Source organism: Nymphalis io, chromosome 20 (assembly GCF_905147045.1).
Source record: "Nymphalis io chromosome 20, ilAglIoxx1.1, whole genome shotgun sequence".
NCBI lineage: Eukaryota > Metazoa > Arthropoda > Insecta > Lepidoptera > Nymphalidae > Nymphalis > Nymphalis io.
Genome location: NC_065907.1, coordinates 10,934,017 through 10,951,511, shown reverse-complemented (window position 1 = coordinate 10,951,511; position 17,495 = coordinate 10,934,017). Strand labels below are relative to the sequence as shown.

Below are 17,495 nucleotides of genomic sequence, written 5' to 3'. Positions count from 1 at the left end.
TAAAAACATACAAGTTTTATGAATAATGATGGGTAACATAAGTCATATGAAGTTATTGAAATACCATTATGACTGTACTTGAAGCGTCAACACGTTACACGGCTTGCTCACTGCTCAACGTTCATAGAAAGTCGGATCTTTTTTTCCTTAACATTGCAAATAGGTATAGGATAACTCAACTATTTAGTTGACATACATATTCCATCAATTTTGTATAAACATTTTTAAAAAGCATCTTCGCTTTATTTTATATCAGTCAATTTAAGTAGCAATTCCTCATACTTATTATTTATTAAAAATAAGAATATTAATTAATGATATTGTTATTCCGAGTTATACTTGGGCAAGCACGACTGAATTTTCATACGTTTAATGTATGTTTATAATTCATCTCGCGTTCAGCGGTGAAGGAACACATCGTGAGGAAAAATGTGGCGGAAAACAGCTACGTGTATCCAACCCGCACTGAAGTAGCGTTGTGGAGTAAGTTCCAAATATTCTCTTCAAAAGGGAGAGAGAGGCCTTAGTGTTACTAGTGTTCAAAATGGAAAATGAAATTATGTGCGTGAAAGGGAGAGAGGGATAAATTATTTTGTAACAGCCCGAGAATGTCCCACTGCTGGGTTAAGGCCTCCTCTCCCTTTTTGAGGAGAAGGTTTGGAGCTTATTCCACCACACTGCTCCAATGCGAGTTGGTGGAATACATATGTGGCAGAATTTCAGTGAAATTAGACATATGCAGGTTTCCTCACGATGTTTTCATTCACCGTAAAGCACAAGATGAATTATTATCACAAATTAAGCACATGAAATTTAAGTGGTGCTTACCCGTAGGAAACCACGATCATCGGTTAAGATTCACGAGTTCTAACCACTGGGCCATTTTGGCTCGAATGATTATAAAGTGTTTAAAGAAAAATTTTAAGTAGTATTCATCCATCAACGCTCCCACAAATTTCCATAATTGTTTTGTACATATATATGTATATATTATTTATATAGATTAATTACAATACTTGATATTTATATATATCTTTATTTTAAATGAAGACTAGCAATGCCCCATTTTTAAGGATGGCTAATATATTGGTCGTAAGGCTTTGTGCAAGCTCATCCAGGTAGGTAACACACACTTATCAGATATTCTACCGCAAAATAGCAGTACTTAATATTGTTGTGTTCTGGTTTGAAGGGTGAGTGAGCCAGTGTAATTACAGGCACAAGGGACTTAAATCTTAGTTCCCAAGGTTGGTGGCGCATTGCCTATGTAAGCGATGGTTGACATTTCTTACAATGCCAACGTGTAAGGGCGTTTGTGACCACCTACCAACATGTTGCCCATATGCTCGTCCGCCTTCCTATTCTATAAAAAAAGGTTTCTATTTTTACCCCTTCAATTAAGCGTACAGCTTGTGCTTGTGCATCGACGGGACCGGCGTGCGACTTTTATATCGCGAGCCGGCCCGCAAATCATTGCACTATTGACGCAAACTTCTATTAAGTATTGTTGTTTATACATATTGGAGTCATGAATTGTCTGTCCGACTGACGAAATACGCGAAAACTATAATATAATATGGATTTTTATTCGAATACGTATAATATATTTAATTTATAAGATATGTAGGTACATATATTGCGTACTTGACTTAAACAAATGATCTTCATGCAATGCATATAGTGTGAGTACAGAACCGTGTCTAAAATTCTCTTGGCGGCATTACACTTACAGTAACCGGCCTATGCCATACAAGTAACTATGACACGATTGGCACAGCGTTTCAGCTCAATTTGGCGCCTTTTCAGCGGCAGAATGAACAATAGTAGAGCCCCTTTTTCGTATGCTTCCTTTACGATAATGGCGCATCCATACTTGGGGAGTTTTAGTGTCACTATACTCGATATTGCGTTTTGTTTGGATGCGAATTAATAAACAAAGGTGTAATTGTTGGAAAATCACCGCCTATTGTAATTTTGTTCGACTAGTTGTATACTACAACTTTTTAGATGACATTGTAGTATTGTGTATGCGCCAGGGCTCCTCGTGTTTCAGATGTTATGTATAAAAAAATTATTAAAAAATGAGTAAAAAAAGAGAATGGACCTCTAGCCAGCAGTGAGATATTTACAGGCTGTTAATTGTTAGTGGCATAAATATAACAATGTTATATTACTAGATTTTTTTAAGAAATGTGCTTAATAGATGAACTGTTTGTTCAATATGATAATATTCGGCTTGCTCGCTACATGCATTGCTTTGACGTCGTAGCTTTTAGGCTCGATTCCAACCATGGACAGACATTTGTGTGCATGAATATGTTTGTTTGTCCTGAGTCTTGGTGTAATTATCTTTATAAGTATGTATTTACAAAAGAAAAGTAGTATATGTAGTATATCAGTTGTCTGGTTTCCATAGTACAAGCTTTGCTTAGTTTGGGATCAGATGGCAGTATGTGAATAATATCCCAGGATATTATTATTATTATTATCTTCACAGAACGTCGGTTTTTTTCCTCAACGTCCTTATAAGGTATTTAAGCCAACTAAATTATATTTTTTTATAGAATAGGTAGGTGGACGAGCATATGTTCGACCTAATGGTAAGTGGTCACTAACGCCCATAGACTGTGGCATTGTAAGAAATGTTAACCATCGCTTACATCGCCAATGCGCCACCAACCTTGGGAACTAAGATGTTATGTCCCTTGTGCCTGTTATTACACTGGCTCACTCACCATTCAAACCGGAACACAACAATACCAAGTACTACTGTTTTGCAGTAGAATAGCTGATGAGTGGGTGGTACCTACCCAGACGAGCTTGCTCAAAGCCCTACCACCAGTGATTTTGAATAAATACTTTTAAAAAGCGTCTACGCTTTTTTGTATTCGGATACTGATAACATTCTTTTAAATCGTTTTCGTTGTGAAACTTTCATCTTCTATAACGAAACAATTGCGGTCAATGTTTACAAGATTACAATAAAACGCTTCAATGAATAACCACAAAAATATAGTTAGCATTCTATCGCGGGCGTCAATAAACTACCGCTTGAATAAAATATTATACAATTAATATTTAAGAGATGTACGATGTAGCATGGATATGACATATTTCTGTTTTTTAAATGCTTTAAAAAGTTGTGTTATATTAAAGTTTATAAATTAATAAATCAAATTTATTTTCTTGATAGCCTGCGGGTTTAAAAAAACTAAGCCATATATGTATGTATATTTGTATATATATATACTTGTCAAAAATTCCTTAGTTACAGAATTGTGTGTTTAATAATATGGTAAGTAAAACACTTTTAGTAGGTGGTAGGGCGGTTCAAACTTCGTTAAATTTTTATGTTTGAAATATACGTTAAGGCATTTGTTTTTTGATTTGTTAATGAATAAATTGAATATAATTGTATTTAAATTTTAGCTGCAATTTTTTAATGTCTTGATTAAATAATCATAATTATTGCACCAGATTAGCACAGCGCCATAAAACATTATAATAAATATATAATGTCAGCTGTATTCTTGGTTTAATTGTTGATTTGTCTTCGCATAAGGAATGCTGATTGGCGAATAATATTAAATGTAAACAATAGAAGCGGCGGTGGTGTCAGCGGCGCCTGCGCACTTCGAACGATATGCACATGCATGCACATTACATGCGGTATTTATAACTAAAATACTATTATAATAAGTATAGAATTAAATATATTAGTACGCTTATTCCTTATTTGCCGCAAAATACCGCAGTGTCTCAAGTCGAAAGTCTTCGACCAGTGTGTGTTGCCAGAGATGAATTACGGATCAAAGACGTGCTCAAGGTCACCCAAAGAACAATGGAGAGGGCTATGCCAGGAGTTTATCTGCGTGATCAAATCAGAAATTATGAAATCCGTAGGCGAACCAAAGTAACCGACATAGCCCGAAGAATTGCTAAATTAAAGTGGCAGTGGGCGGGGCACATCGCTCGTAGAACTGACGGCCGCTGGGGCAGAAAGGTTCTCGAGTGGCGACCACGAACCGGAAGACGCAGCTTGGGCAGGCCCCCTACAAGGTGGACCGACGACATAGAAAGAGTCGCGGGAAGCCGTTAAATGCGGGCAGCGCAAGACCGGCCAAAATGAAAATCCTTGGGGGAGGCCTTTGTCCAGCAGTGGACGTCTTTCGGCTGAGAGAGAGAGAGAGGGATATTATCTTTGTTATTTTGGAGCTAGACTTATAAAAAAGAAGCTCTTGTTAGTTCATCCCGGTAGAATCTACGTCTCGGTTGTAGTGACGGCGCTTTACATTTTATTTAGCTATTAAAGTTATGATTCAAAAACGATTGTAGGAGGCTACTTGAATAAGGTATTATTTGATTATGAATAACTGGCATGTAGTTAAAAATATAACGTTTGACAACTTCACGTTAGAGTTTAGAAGGATCTTGGAATGGGCAAAATTATCGGTTAATAAAATAAAGTAATAAGCAGCGCCGTTCACTGTCGTATACGATCTCATATAGAGACAGTGAACACGAGGAGGGTCAGCCGCGGAAACATGAAGTCCTTGCTCCACGCCGTGCCTGTCGTCCTGACAATCCTGCTGTTCCTGTTAAAGTCTCCTCGCACTTTGGCTGCTGTTTGTTACGTAATATTTAAAGATACTTCTAAACCAAACAGAATTACTGTTTAATTTCCACACATACATTTACAGTAGAAAATAATGGCGTCAATATTTAGTAAACATGTATTTTAATATTTTATAAATGGTCATTATAAAACGAGTATGATATGATATGGTATCTACCACTGAAAATACAAAATTGTAAATAATAAAATGAACATGACAACAATGTACAGAATAAAATGTTTCCAAAAACTATTTTCATATATCATAATGTTCAAGCGAACATACATAATCTCGTTCATAGCACATGTAACATTTAAATGTTTTTTTTTAGAAAAGAATAATTCCGGACCACAATTATTATCCTGGCAATCTTATAAAAGAAGCTCCTAAGCTACCGAACGAGGCTTGCAACGCCCAGCACTACTACGCGCCGCCCAAGTATAAGAGAGATCCAGAAATCGATGTAGACCATGAGCGAATAGGACAATATCCATTAGTTTAGTGTTTTTTATGTGTGAAAAAAGTAACAAAAATAGTAAAATAATTTAATTGCTTATGTCTACTTTATAAACATTTTATTTCAAATTAATGTAAGCCACAAATTTAGCCTTAACAATAAATAAAAAACCGAGTGGCCCCTGTAATATTGTTATTGTTAGTCTTTGTTTATTTAACTATACACTATTTACGTATTAATTGTCTAAGTTAACTGACATGTGGGTAGTTGTGGTAGGTAGATCTAAATCAGCTGGATCCCAAAGCTTGAAATATATAAGGTTCACAATACTGCGGGCCAACGTGGACAGAATCAGCATAAAAATAAAATAGCTTATTCACAATCGGGGATGCGAAGAAGGGATGTTCGGTTGAGATATGAAATATTGGTGGATTTATCGTACACTCTTAGAATATTTGCGAGATTCCTCTTGGTTCTTTAAAATTTAATGTATTCTCAATAGTTATAGTTTACAAATATAAGTGAGTATAATATTAATTGAAATTGAAAGTCAAATATGATGTATATTATTTTTTCACACAAATATATTAAAAAAACTCAACGATAAGTATAAGGGTCCGTTCACACATACCGGCTCGGAGAGCATCGGCCTGCTTTTTTCTTTTCACACAGACCGGGTCGTATACGCTTGGAATTGGCCGGAGCGGAGCCGCCAACTATTTCACATCGACCGGCTGGAAGAGATCTGAAAGCGGGTGCGAGCGAGAAAGAGCACGCAAGCGGAGCCGGTCGGCTCCTTTTATTACTTCACACGAAGCGCGTTCAGGCATTTTTAATGACAAAAAAGGTGCAAATGCAAAAATAAACTTTACTACAATCACTCAAAACACTGTTTCCAACGTGATAAAAATCTGCTCTCCTCTCCGAGCCGGTCTGTGTGAACGGACCCTAAACATCATAGGTGTTGATCAGTAAGTGCATCATAGTATACACTATTGGATTACTAATATTACATTAATATAAATAATTAATATAAACAATAGATTGCCTTTTAATGTTATAATTTTATAACTGGCTAAGCCAGTTTCAATAAGCAATGCAAAATCACTTGTATAATAAAAACATTTATTTTGATGATAAATAAGCTTTCCGTTTACAAAACCGTAAATAATGTAACTATCGCTGTCGAATCGGTGATTTGAATTGTCTTCGTCTCATCACTGGCACCATGAGGTATTTGATATTTTTCTTGTAATACGGACAAGCCGGCTCATCGCAACCCAAAACTTCAGCCTCGTGAATTCCGTGTCCACCTCTCTGAAGTAACTCGTCCCCTAAAATAAGTCTTCGTGCGCAAGCGAGTAAGCAAGGACCGCATACAGCCACTGCACATAGTGCTGCAAGAAATTCAAGCAACAACATCACCGTATCATTCCACATACCTAATTGCTGGCACACTTTTGTGACTCCATGGGTATTATTTATAGTAACACAATTTGTATGTATTATATTTTTCAATATTTGTAAGTTGTGTAGAGGGTTTGTTTATACGTAATTTAAAGAAAATTATATACGTATAAATATAATATATTATATTAAAATAAGTTGTCAAACAAATAAGACATCTATCAGTTATCACCAGTTTATATTTTCAGAAATGGTTTTTTTCGTACATAGAAACTTTTTGTGTAGTTGATTAAATGAAACTATTTTATTTGTTTATTTTGTGTACTAGACTAGACTTTTAGTGTTAATAGAAGTGGTAATCAGTAATAACAAAACTTAGAAAGATCCAAATTACACTAAATGCATTTTATTTTTTTTCATTAACAGTGCATTTAATTTTTTATTTTGCAAAATAAAATAACTTGAGGTCGTAATAAAAATAGTAACTACAAATATATATCTTGCTAGATATTTTTCACTAGAATAGAAATTAACACGAAAACTACCTTTGCTTCTAACTTATTGGACAGTATACCCTGTAAATATTTTTTTTAAATGCTGGCAACTGTTAATCATTTGGTTTTGTAGGTTTGCAGTTTGCACTATAAATTGTCAAAATAGTTCTGACATTTAAACATGTGACGCTAGAATCTGATTTCGGCATAGTAAACATGATTTTTTCTAATATAAGTTAATATATTTGTGCATTTATATAACATATCAATCAGTATTATTATACATCTGAATTATTATAAAAATATATATATATATAATGATGCGCTCGAAGTTAATTATTGGGTAAGTAACATACATTAAATAATTACAATATGAAAGTAAAATAATTAAATGCAAACATACATTTTACGAGATATGATATTACATAGACATTTCCGATTTTATTTATCACGCTAATGTAATAGTGTCACAAATTCTTCTATTACTCTCTCATGATATTCTGTTGAAGAACATTTTGTTGTTGATTCTAGTATTCATTTACAAATATTTTTAAATAAAGAGTTAAAGTAGATAATTAAAATGTTTCCCCGTTTGTTCTCTTCTAGGATAGTTTTAGTGTTATTTGTGCTTGCGACATGGCTTTTTGGCCATCTTTACCGTGAACTCTTATTTGTTTATGAGCAAACAGGCACACTCTCAGACTCAGAATACTCATGGTAAGCTTTTTATGTAATTTTTGGCTGGTTCTTCTCGATAGAATCTACATTACGTACCAGTGGTAGCTTTACATTAAATTTACATATAAAAAAATCAGTAATATGATGATTCAAAAGTGTTCATATTTCAATAAAGAATATTTTAATTAGATTATATATATTCAGTTAAAAATAAGTGAGCATTTATTAATTTCATTCTTGCCTTGCCACATATAGTGAGTCAATTGGAAATAAATGGCAATCAAATCAAATCAATCTGTTTTAATTGGTATTGTTATCTGTATAATAAAATTTTATTATTTTCACAAAATTTTAAGCTTTTAGTTCATGTTCAATCTAATTTCTATGAACTATATTAAAATGAATAATATTTTAAGTAAATAAAAATGTTTTTTGTGCTAATATATATTTTTTTATTCTAGGGTTTTCAGGTTATTGCTCAATCTAGTGGGTTATTCTACAGTTCTGTTGCCTTGTTATATTTTATACAAATATCTTGAAAAGACAAATTACTTTGATAAAATATGTGAGTATTTAACATAGAAATATATTTAGCAAATAGCTTATGACATCAGAACAGTAATTATTGAATTATATACATAAGTATACATTTTATGAGGCCTACATACCAGCGCTGCACTACTTCGTACTGTGTATAATATCTATAATATTGTTTTTACTAATTTTAAGTGCTTTTCTATAGTCTTCATCTATTTTCACAAAGTTTTAAATGTTGAAGTTTATGATACATTGTAACTGACCACTTTCATATTCAACTATAAATCATTCTATTGATGTATATAAAAAGAAAATTAAATCAATAATCAAACATATCACTTGTTACAGCAAATAACTCATGGATCTCTAGGTTACTGTTTGCTTGCTTCTCTGAACATGAACGCATCCCAGAGTCGGTAAAACCTGTAAAAGTAGAAGAAAACACTAAACGTGAAGGATTGGAACTGGCATTCTGTTTTACAGGCCTTATGGGCGCGTATCTGGTGTGGGGATTACTACAGGAGAAGATCATGACACAGGTTGGCAATCACAGTTCAGCTTAATATAATATATTTAGGTAAATGATATAAATGAACAAATGTCTATCTATAAAATATACATGACATGTCAGGTGTTTATTATTCAATTTTATTTTTATAAAAAATACATGATGAGCTTTGAGCTTCCATCAGCCTTCAATACACATTTGTATTTTTTTTAATTCAACAGAAGTACATAATGCCAGATGGATCTCAACAAAGATTCAATGACTCCCAGTTTTTAGTATTCATCAATCGACTACTAGGCTTTCTCATAGCACTAGTGCGGCTACTGAGTACGGGCCAGCAAGTGATAGCGGCTCCCCTGTACAAGTTCTCCTACTGCTCACTCACCAACATCATCAGTGCTTGGTGTCAGTACGAAGCACTCAAATATGTCAGCTTTCCCACCCAGGTCAGTGATCAACGAATCATTGAATGTTTCTCAAAACACAGTTAAACCCGCAGCAGTCTAAAGTGCGCATCGAAAACGTTCCCAGGTGCTCTCGAAGTCGTGCAAGGTGATCCCGGTGATGCTGATGGGCAAGCTGATATCGCGCAACAAGTACGAGGGCTACGAGTACGGCACGGCCGTGCTGATCTCCGTGGGCATGGTGCTGTTCCTGCTGGGCAGCGCGCGCGGCGGGGCGGGCGGCGCGGGGGGCGCGGGCGGCGCGGCGGGCGCGGCGCTGCTGGCGCTGTACATGTGCTGCGACAGCTTCACGTCGTCGTGGCAGGGCGCGCTGTTCCGGCGCCACGCGCTGCGGCCGCTGCAGATGCTGTGCGCCGTCAACCTGTGCTCGTGCGCGCTCACGGCCGCCGCGCTGCTGCACCGCGCCGACCCGCACGCGCCGGCGCTGCTGCTGCTCCGCCACCCGATGTTCGTGTCGGACTGCCTGCTGCTGTCGGCCAGCTCGGCGGTGGGGCAGCTGCTCATCTACCGCACCATCGCGCGCTTCGGCCCGGTGCTCTTCACCATCATCATGACGCTGCGACAGGTCGCTTAGATATATACAAACGTTTACTTATTTATTTAGAGTCGTCTCACGGGACAGTCATTGATAAAGATTAAAGCTAATTTACCAGATGTTGCATACATTGAATTTGAACTTAATGATTTTGCAAAAAATATATGAAAGAAACATCCTGTGTTTCTTTGATATATTTTTTTCTTCTTCTGTCATATATTTTGAATATAAAAATCTTATCACTTTTTTTAGCAAATAACAATTATTATGTATTAAGTAAATAAAAATATTTCGCTGCTCATGTTCATATTGATATGTATTTTATTGGTCCTTCAAGCCAGATTTGTTTTAAACTTGCAGGCGGTGTCGATACTCATATCGTGCGCGGTGTACGGACACTCGATTTCAGCAGAAGGCTGCGTGGGTGTGGTGCTGGTGTTTACGGCAGTGTTCCTTAGGATTTACTGCAGAAAGAGGAAGCCGGCCGCTGTTAAATAAACTAAATGCGTCCATTATATATTGTGTTGTGAATTTAGCGTTTGTGAATATACGTCCCGGTCTTATTATTGAATGATGGTGACTAGACTGACTTGGTGGTACCACTTATATCTGTAGATAATCTATCAAGCAAAAGTGTTTGCTTAATTTTATTGTAAACAATACTTCCTAAATCATGAGATTTTATTATTTAACACAGATGCAATTTTTAATTAATTTTTATTTATATTCAGAGACAATATGTTGAGATTTTATACATACTGAAGTTGTAATGGTGCGTTTGCTGTTTTGAAATACGAATTGTAATTGCATAACAATGAATCTGTTTTGCATTACAACAAAACAGTTATGTAACACACTGTTTGAAGAATATTCATAGATATTACCATAAATAATTAAATAAAACAAAGTTCCTCTTTCCGTTTGTGTTATCTTTCTCTCTCAAACACAGCAGAGCGCGCCATCTTGTATCAGATTGTGTCACGCCTGAACGCCTTCAATAGCATGGCATGTTTAAGCATGTTTGTAAATCACCCAAAGACTGAATAAAGGGCTGCAAGGCTTACCTGCTAAATAAATGTTCTAAATTAGTTGCGATGCTTCTCGGCGATGCTTGCAGGTTGTTGTTAATTTCCTTTAAAATTCTACAAACATTATAATTTAACAATGTCAGTGGCGCGTAAATCTGACGCAAGATGGCGCGCTCTGCTGTGTGTTAAAGAGAAAATTATCATACAATGGAGAGAGAAGTAAGATGAACTTTTATTTTGGTAATATGTATGGATGCTTCTTTAAACAGCTTTAGATACACATAATTATAATATAATTTACAAACTGTTCACGGGCACAAAACGGAAATTAATTTATAGTGACTTGACATTTATATGAATGTAAATATTTTTTTTCTTATACAAGCTTAGTTTAGTTCGCGCAGGCAATATTTATTGGAACTAAATGATGTTGGGATTTATTGTACCTCTAGTTACCTAAGAATCGAATATTTGTAGATATTTCTGTAATAAAGATGTTTATAATTTTACATTTTCCGATACGTCGCGGTACTATTTCCATACGCTGTCCTTTATATCGAGTGACGTTTCGTCTTCCATTAGTCTCTATCTCTGAGTGAACAAGTGACTGCCTTATAAGGACGTAAATCTTTAGGCCGAGGGTCGAAATACCAGCCCTCCTCCCCTCGTCGATTAAAAGTTATTGAGTTTTCTATAAATAAGCCGCAGTTCGGAATTACAGCGTTATAACTCTGACGACTTCCTAACTGTCCATCGGGTCAAATTACCATTCCATAGAATAATGAGAATGAAGTAAAGGAATAGAGAGAATAACATAAATTATCAGAGATAGTACAGCAAGCGTGTGCGACCCGGATACGGTCGCCAGACAAAATCTCTCCGTTTATTTGATTTTCTGGTGGTGCATATGCTACATACACACAGGCGTTTACGGCGTCACCGCGCACGGTCGACCAACACCGCTCGTTATCGGAAAATGCGAAATCGCAAAAACATAACGTGACAGATTGTACGTTGATTTTGTAACGTTATACTCGAATACGTACATCTCGTAGCTGTTATATAGTATTGTAGAGTTGTGTACATCTGGGATATGTGGAATAAATATTTATAAAATTTCGCTGGTTTTTTTAATGATTTCCACGTGTTGATACGTAGAGGCTCGCGCTTAGTGATACAGAGGCGTATTCATTTTGTTCTGTGGACATTTTTGTCGCTGTTTGTTTACGCGGAACTAACCAATAACTTGAAAAATAACTTTTCATATATTAAAACAGCTACTGCTCCCGGGATTGGCTCCACGAGAGAACTGCAATATACTGGGCAATAGGTCAGTTTTTTGACCGATCATGTATACGCCTTAATAATAATGTCCTCCAGACCGATTTCGGCCACGGCGGCCAATCTCAAGAGAGATTAGTCAACTACACGGGAGATATTATAGAGCACAAATGTGTGCGCAAACATAGGTGCACTCTCTCTTCCCTCACTCTCATAATCCGATGGGACGGCAACCAGACACGACCGGAAAAAGTTCAGGCGCAGGGTCAAAGGCTTTACGTGCTTTCCGAGGCACGGGAGTGTAGACACTTCCAAGGTCCAGACTGCGGGCTGCTACTGAGAATGTTCTGACAGAAAAACCCATTACTTTTTATTGGCCCGTTTTTGAACACAAAATAAAAAATATATTTTAAAGCGGAGCTATCAAACAATTGCGATTGTCCAACGTACAACAGGTATTCCTATCGAGTTAAAAGTAGAGTAACGTAACGGACTGTAATTGTCCCACTGTTGGGTTCTCCTCCTCTCCTTTTTGAGGTGAACATTTTGGAGCATGCTCCACCGCTCTGCCCCAATGCTGGTTGTTAGGTACATGTTGCATATTTTTACCCGCCACATGCAGGTTAACTTACGACGTTTTTCTTCACCGCCATGCACGAGATGAATTATACACACAAATCAAGCACATGAAATGCATGCTTTTGCTGGTGCTTGCTTGTGATGGAGTAAGACGCACGGCATATAACTATCTCTCTATACTTTTGTTGAGAATGAGTGAGTACTCATTGAGTCTATCCATATTTTTAACACATATACTGCATTAACCAGTGATCTGCCCACCGTGATTCGTCATTTTTGGAGTTGAAAGTATCGAAATTCGAATAGGCTTTTGTTAAATAAAAGTCAGTTGTATGTTAACATATATAAAGATGGTTATGGTTAGAAAGCGTGAATCTTAACCGATGATCGTGGGTTCAAACCCGGGTAAGCACCACTGTATGTTCATGTGTTTAATTTGTGTTTATAATTCATCTCGTGCTTGACGGTGACGGAAAACATCGTGAGGAAACCTGCATGTGTCTTATTTCATCGAAATTGTGCCACAAGCACTACCAACCCGCATTGGAGCAGCGCGGTAGAATAAGCTCCAAACCTTCTCCTCAAAAGGGAGAGGAGGCCTTAGTCCAGCTGTGGGACATTAACAGACTGTTACTTTTACATATATAAAGATACTTTATGTTTTTGGTGAACAAATAGAAATTAAAAACACTAATTCGTAAAAATCCGCTCTTAAGCTCGTTATTATATTTCAGGTGGTTAAAAACGCTGCATGCTTCAACATGTTCACGTCGTGAGCCACACAAAAGTAAGACGCGGGCCGTGCTTTGCACTAGAATTATTCGTGATTATTACTGAGATAACTAAATATTAATACAGCATTTCGGCGACCATAAATAGAATATTTTACATCAATTCAATGATATATTACATTAACTTTTTTAACCTTTCTGATATTATTTTAACTTGCACTATCCTGTATCTTATCGTGTAATGTATTGTTTGTGGACAAGCTTATATATAACAACAATATGAATAAATATAGTCTCTTTGGTTTACGACTAACATTTTATGTTATCGACAAATCTGACAATTTGTCACTTTTATTTCATCTATATATTATTTTCCATTTAGATTTGGTCGTCCATCATGTTTTGGCTCGAAAATCAACTTCATATCAATAGTTATAGTGAGTTTAAATTACTTCAAAAGTTTCAGTTTGAAAAGTAACATTAAAAAGGTAAAAAATGAATCATATTTTTGGCTTATTTATTAGTTTACGTTACTAATATTTGAGATCTTATCGACAAATAATGGTTTTTAAGTAAAATTATTTTTAAAATGCATTGAAAAATGGAGGTTCTTACAAGATACATTTTTTTATAAACCAACAGCAAACAATAGCAAAAGGGCAGCACGAGTTGCAATGCTTTGTTAACATTTTGGCATACAATTGTCTCACTGTGTGTTGATGGTACCACGCCGGAAACCTCCACACTAGTGTTAACAACTACTGTACTAAATTTGAACTCGATCAGATCAGTTATGTGTGATCGCATAGAACACAAACAAAAAATATAGTATAGCTTGCAACTTTATGAATTTAAAGATCCCAAGTTTTTTACCGCTTGGTGTCAATGATGTGTCAGAATGAGTTGGTCGATTGCCGTTAAGTTATAGGTATCATATGATTATAATTGTTTCGCTGCTGGCAGCGCCCACGATGCTGGTGCAGGTTGTAGTGACGACGATGCTGGCGCTGGGCGCGGCCCCGTGCGTGCTGCAGCGCGCGTGCCCGGCGCGAACACCGCGTCCGCCCTCCAGCGTCTGTATGCACAGACTACACACAGAGCAAGAAGAGAAGTACTTAACACTTTTTTATATACAATAGGAAGGCTGATGAACATATGGGCCACCTGATGGTAAGTGGTCATTAACGCCCATAGACTGTGGCATTGTAAGAAATGTTAACCATCGCTTACATCACCAATGCGCCACCAACCTTGGGAACTAAGATGTTATGTCCCTTGTGCCTGTAATTACACTGGCTCATTCACCCTTCAAATTGGAACAAAACAATACCAAGTCCTGCTGTTTTGCGGAAGAATATCTGATGAGTGGGCGGTACCTACCCAGAATTTTCACATAGTTAACTTATGGGATTCTGAGACGTGTATCTTGATCCGCATACATATATACCTACCTGACTACCTGTAGCTATTTTAAACTACCTTAGAAATCTTTTTGAGTAAGATTGACCTTTTCTCTTTTCGTAGATTTATACCAAATTGTTCGAAAATGTGCTAATAAATGCCGAAGTTCTCAACATATTTTATTATAATTTTTGAATTGCCCGCTTATGCCCGCTATATTTTATTTACATACGCGAGTCACAAACAAATACATAACGAGGAAATATTCGGTGGGTAAGTAGCGCTGTTGTGCTGTCGCGTCCGACGGCTGTTTACTAAACATTGTATTGTCCATTATTTTATACTTTAACTACTACGGGTCCTAGAATATAACTAATTATAGTTTTTAAGTATTTTGTATGTCGCTATCCAAATAAGTTAATACGCTCAATATGTAGAGTTTTAGTTTTGTCATCATATATTTTTTATTAATATTATTAATCCATAGGTATGTACATTCATCCTTTTTTTAATTGTCACATAGAAAATATAACAGAACACAGAACTTTGAACAGTTTCCACCATTACCAGATAGTGTTTTTGCATAAATCGCTTAACAATTATTGGAGTTAAATCTGTTCTAAATAATCTCTAAGCAATTTTGACAGGTCTAAAAATGTTATTGTCTCTTTCGCCCGTGTAGGGTTATAAAGGAGAGCGAGGCTGTTAATCCTATCGATATTCGTTCGGTTTTGAAATTGGGCACAACGTCATTGCAATTTTCGGTTTCACTGACGCTATTTAACGCGATTGCGATGCGTCCGCTCCAAGTTAATCGAAATTGCATTTTTCTCGAAACATGTCAATATTTTTGCCAAATCGTTATACATTTCAGATAATCAAAATTATAAACTCGATTGCATATCACATCCATTACGATAGTAGCGCATCGTCACGTAGTAAGGATGGGTGAGCGCTTAAAGCCAAAGGTGCGTCGATGCACGCGCGAGTACTACTGTAAGCGTTGCTTGGGCTGCCGCTGGTTTCTGTGCTGCGTCTCTTGTCGCTGTTCCTGCTACAAGGAGGAATCATGATTGTCATTTTTTTATTTGTCATGTTTTCTGGATTCCATCAGGTATACGTTTCGAGATGATTGTTTTCTACAAATATTTTCATTCTGTATATAATTCGTATGTTGTCTCATCCATTGCTCGTATATTTTTCAGATAACAGCTAATTGTAAAAACTGTATGGTAAGTACCTACCTACATCATGGCTTCTAATAATGTTATTTTTATTATTTACTTTTAATATCAGTAAAAGGTGATTTATGAAAAAAATAAAAGACCACTAAATAACCCAAATCAGGATATTTAATAAGAACATCTTAATCGACTCGTAATTTAAGTCTAAACAATATATAAATTGGCACCATAAGCGAGGCTGCATGATCACATATTATAAGCTGTAATAATGTTTTAGCTGTATGTAAGCTACGAAATTTAAATTGATTAAACTTTTGTTCTGCCTACTCTCTAGAAACTTTTTAATATTGAGTTTATTATCTTGTGTATTGTTTTTGTATTCGGAACATGTTTGTGATTGTGCTTTTATATATTTTCACAGCTTATAAACAGGTTTTTAATTATGAACTGTGAGTTTTTATATATATATATGTAAATAATTGTAATAATTTTATTTAAATACAAATTGGTAAATTTAAAAAATAACTAAGTAGCTTGCTATCACGATACACATTTACAGATGCTTGGTAAAGATGAAAAGGCAATGTTCCGTGCGCACTCCGATGCTTGTCGGACGCAGTCCCAAGTGAAGCAGCAGCTGATAGACGATTTGCTTAGCGGTAAGCTGGTGAACGACCCCCGCTTGAAAAAGCACGTCTATTGCGTGCTTCTTAAATGCAAAATAATCAGCAAGGAGGGTAAGCTGCAGAAGGCTGCGGTGCTGGGGAAGATGGGTACTCGTCTTGATGGGAAGAACGTTACCAAGGTAAAGCTACCATACTTTTTAACTACTTCCTAGGAAATTTCGGCCACAGCGGCCGAAAATTTATATTATAATGCATTGATTTCGAAACTATTTTAAAATATTCTTGGAATAATATTCTGTTATCAGGTCCTGGAGAATTGTGCTAATCAACCTGGCGAGAGTCCAGAGGACCTAGCTTGGAACCTATTCCGTTGCGGCTACGACAAGAAGGCTGTACTCTTCGACTTCATGCCAGCTGGGTCGAATGGAACCGACGAGAACGACGCCCTGTAACTAACGCATCGTCAATAGATGGCGCTGTATTGAAATTATTGTAATTGTATTTTATTGTATGTATGTTGTGTTATATTTTATTGATTGTTCTACTATAATACTCTAAATAGTTATTTTGATCTTCAGATTATTTTAAATTCTAATGCAAATTTATGTGAACAAAATGATTTTATATCTAATAAACTGATACTCTTTTTTCCACCATTTATACTTTTTATCTATAAAAGATAAATTTATTATAAAATAAAATATTAAGTGCACAAAAGCATTATATAAACGAATACAGTAAACGAAAATGTGGGTTAGAGACCGACCTGTGTCAACATCATGGGTCACCGGGTACCGGTAAGGAAGTGATTTAACAAAGACAATAACTCATAAAATATAAATAACTAAAATCCATACAATGTAATTATATTTTCTATGAATGTCGATAGAGTGTACAATTGAATAATAATCGAACCGTAGTCAGGAATGAATTAGTGGATTTTGCTCAGTGGTCAGAATGCTGCTCCCA

At 36.1% G+C, this 17,495-nt stretch overlaps 2 protein-coding genes across 3 annotated transcripts; both read left to right on the top strand.

Annotated features, from left to right (window-relative positions):
• Window positions 1–7,149: 7,149 nt before the first annotated feature.
• Window positions 7,150–11,844, top strand: LOC126776361 (adenosine 3'-phospho 5'-phosphosulfate transporter 1). Its single transcript, XM_050498825.1, has 7 exons — window positions 7,150–7,317; window positions 7,581–7,691; window positions 8,114–8,217; window positions 8,538–8,728; window positions 8,919–9,143; window positions 9,229–9,726; window positions 10,057–11,844. Exons 1-7 carry the CDS (start codon window positions 7,292–7,294, stop codon window positions 10,192–10,194), a joined length of 1,293 nt encoding a protein of 430 aa, XP_050354782.1. The 5' UTR covers window positions 7,150–7,291; the 3' UTR covers window positions 10,195–11,844.
• A 1,840-nt stretch (window positions 11,845–13,684) lies between these two features.
• On the top strand, window positions 13,685–17,184 carry LOC126776430 (B1 protein-like). Of its 2 annotated transcripts, XM_050498947.1 has the most exons (7): window positions 13,685–13,803; window positions 14,279–14,426; window positions 14,840–14,989; window positions 15,591–15,830; window positions 15,922–15,948; window positions 16,460–16,705; window positions 16,832–17,184. In XM_050498947.1, the coding sequence occupies exons 4-7, from the start codon at window positions 15,786–15,788 to the stop codon at window positions 16,976–16,978; spliced, it is 465 nt and encodes a 154-aa protein (XP_050354904.1). In that variant the 5' UTR covers window positions 13,685–13,803; window positions 14,279–14,426; window positions 14,840–14,989; window positions 15,591–15,785; the 3' UTR covers window positions 16,979–17,184. The 2 variants fall into 2 exon arrangements, with proteins under 2 accessions (XP_050354904.1, XP_050354905.1); XM_050498948.1 differs by lacking the exons at window positions 13,685–13,803; window positions 14,840–14,989 and having other exon boundaries at window positions 14,285–14,426.
• The last annotated feature ends 311 nt before the right edge of the window (window positions 17,185–17,495 follow it).

Excerpts from the sequence above, each read along its gene's own strand:
- LOC126776361 (XM_050498825.1), top strand. The coding sequence starts at position 7,292 with ATGATGCGCTCGAAGTTAATTATTGG. Across the intron at positions 7,692-8,113 it reads TCAGACTCAGAATACTCATG|GGTTTTCAGGTTATTGCTCA; the intron begins GTAAGCTTTTTA and ends TTTTTATTCTAG. Across the intron at positions 8,218-8,537 it reads AAATTACTTTGATAAAATAT|CAAATAACTCATGGATCTCT; the intron begins GTGAGTATTTAA and ends CACTTGTTACAG.
- LOC126776430 (XM_050498947.1), top strand. The coding sequence starts at position 15,786 with ATGATTGTCATTTTTTTATTTGTCATGTTTTCTGGATTCCATCAG. Across the intron at positions 15,949-16,459 it reads CTAATTGTAAAAACTGTATG|ATGCTTGGTAAAGATGAAAA; the intron begins GTAAGTACCTAC and ends ACACATTTACAG. Across the intron at positions 16,706-16,831 it reads ATGGGAAGAACGTTACCAAG|GTCCTGGAGAATTGTGCTAA; the intron begins GTAAAGCTACCA and ends TTCTGTTATCAG.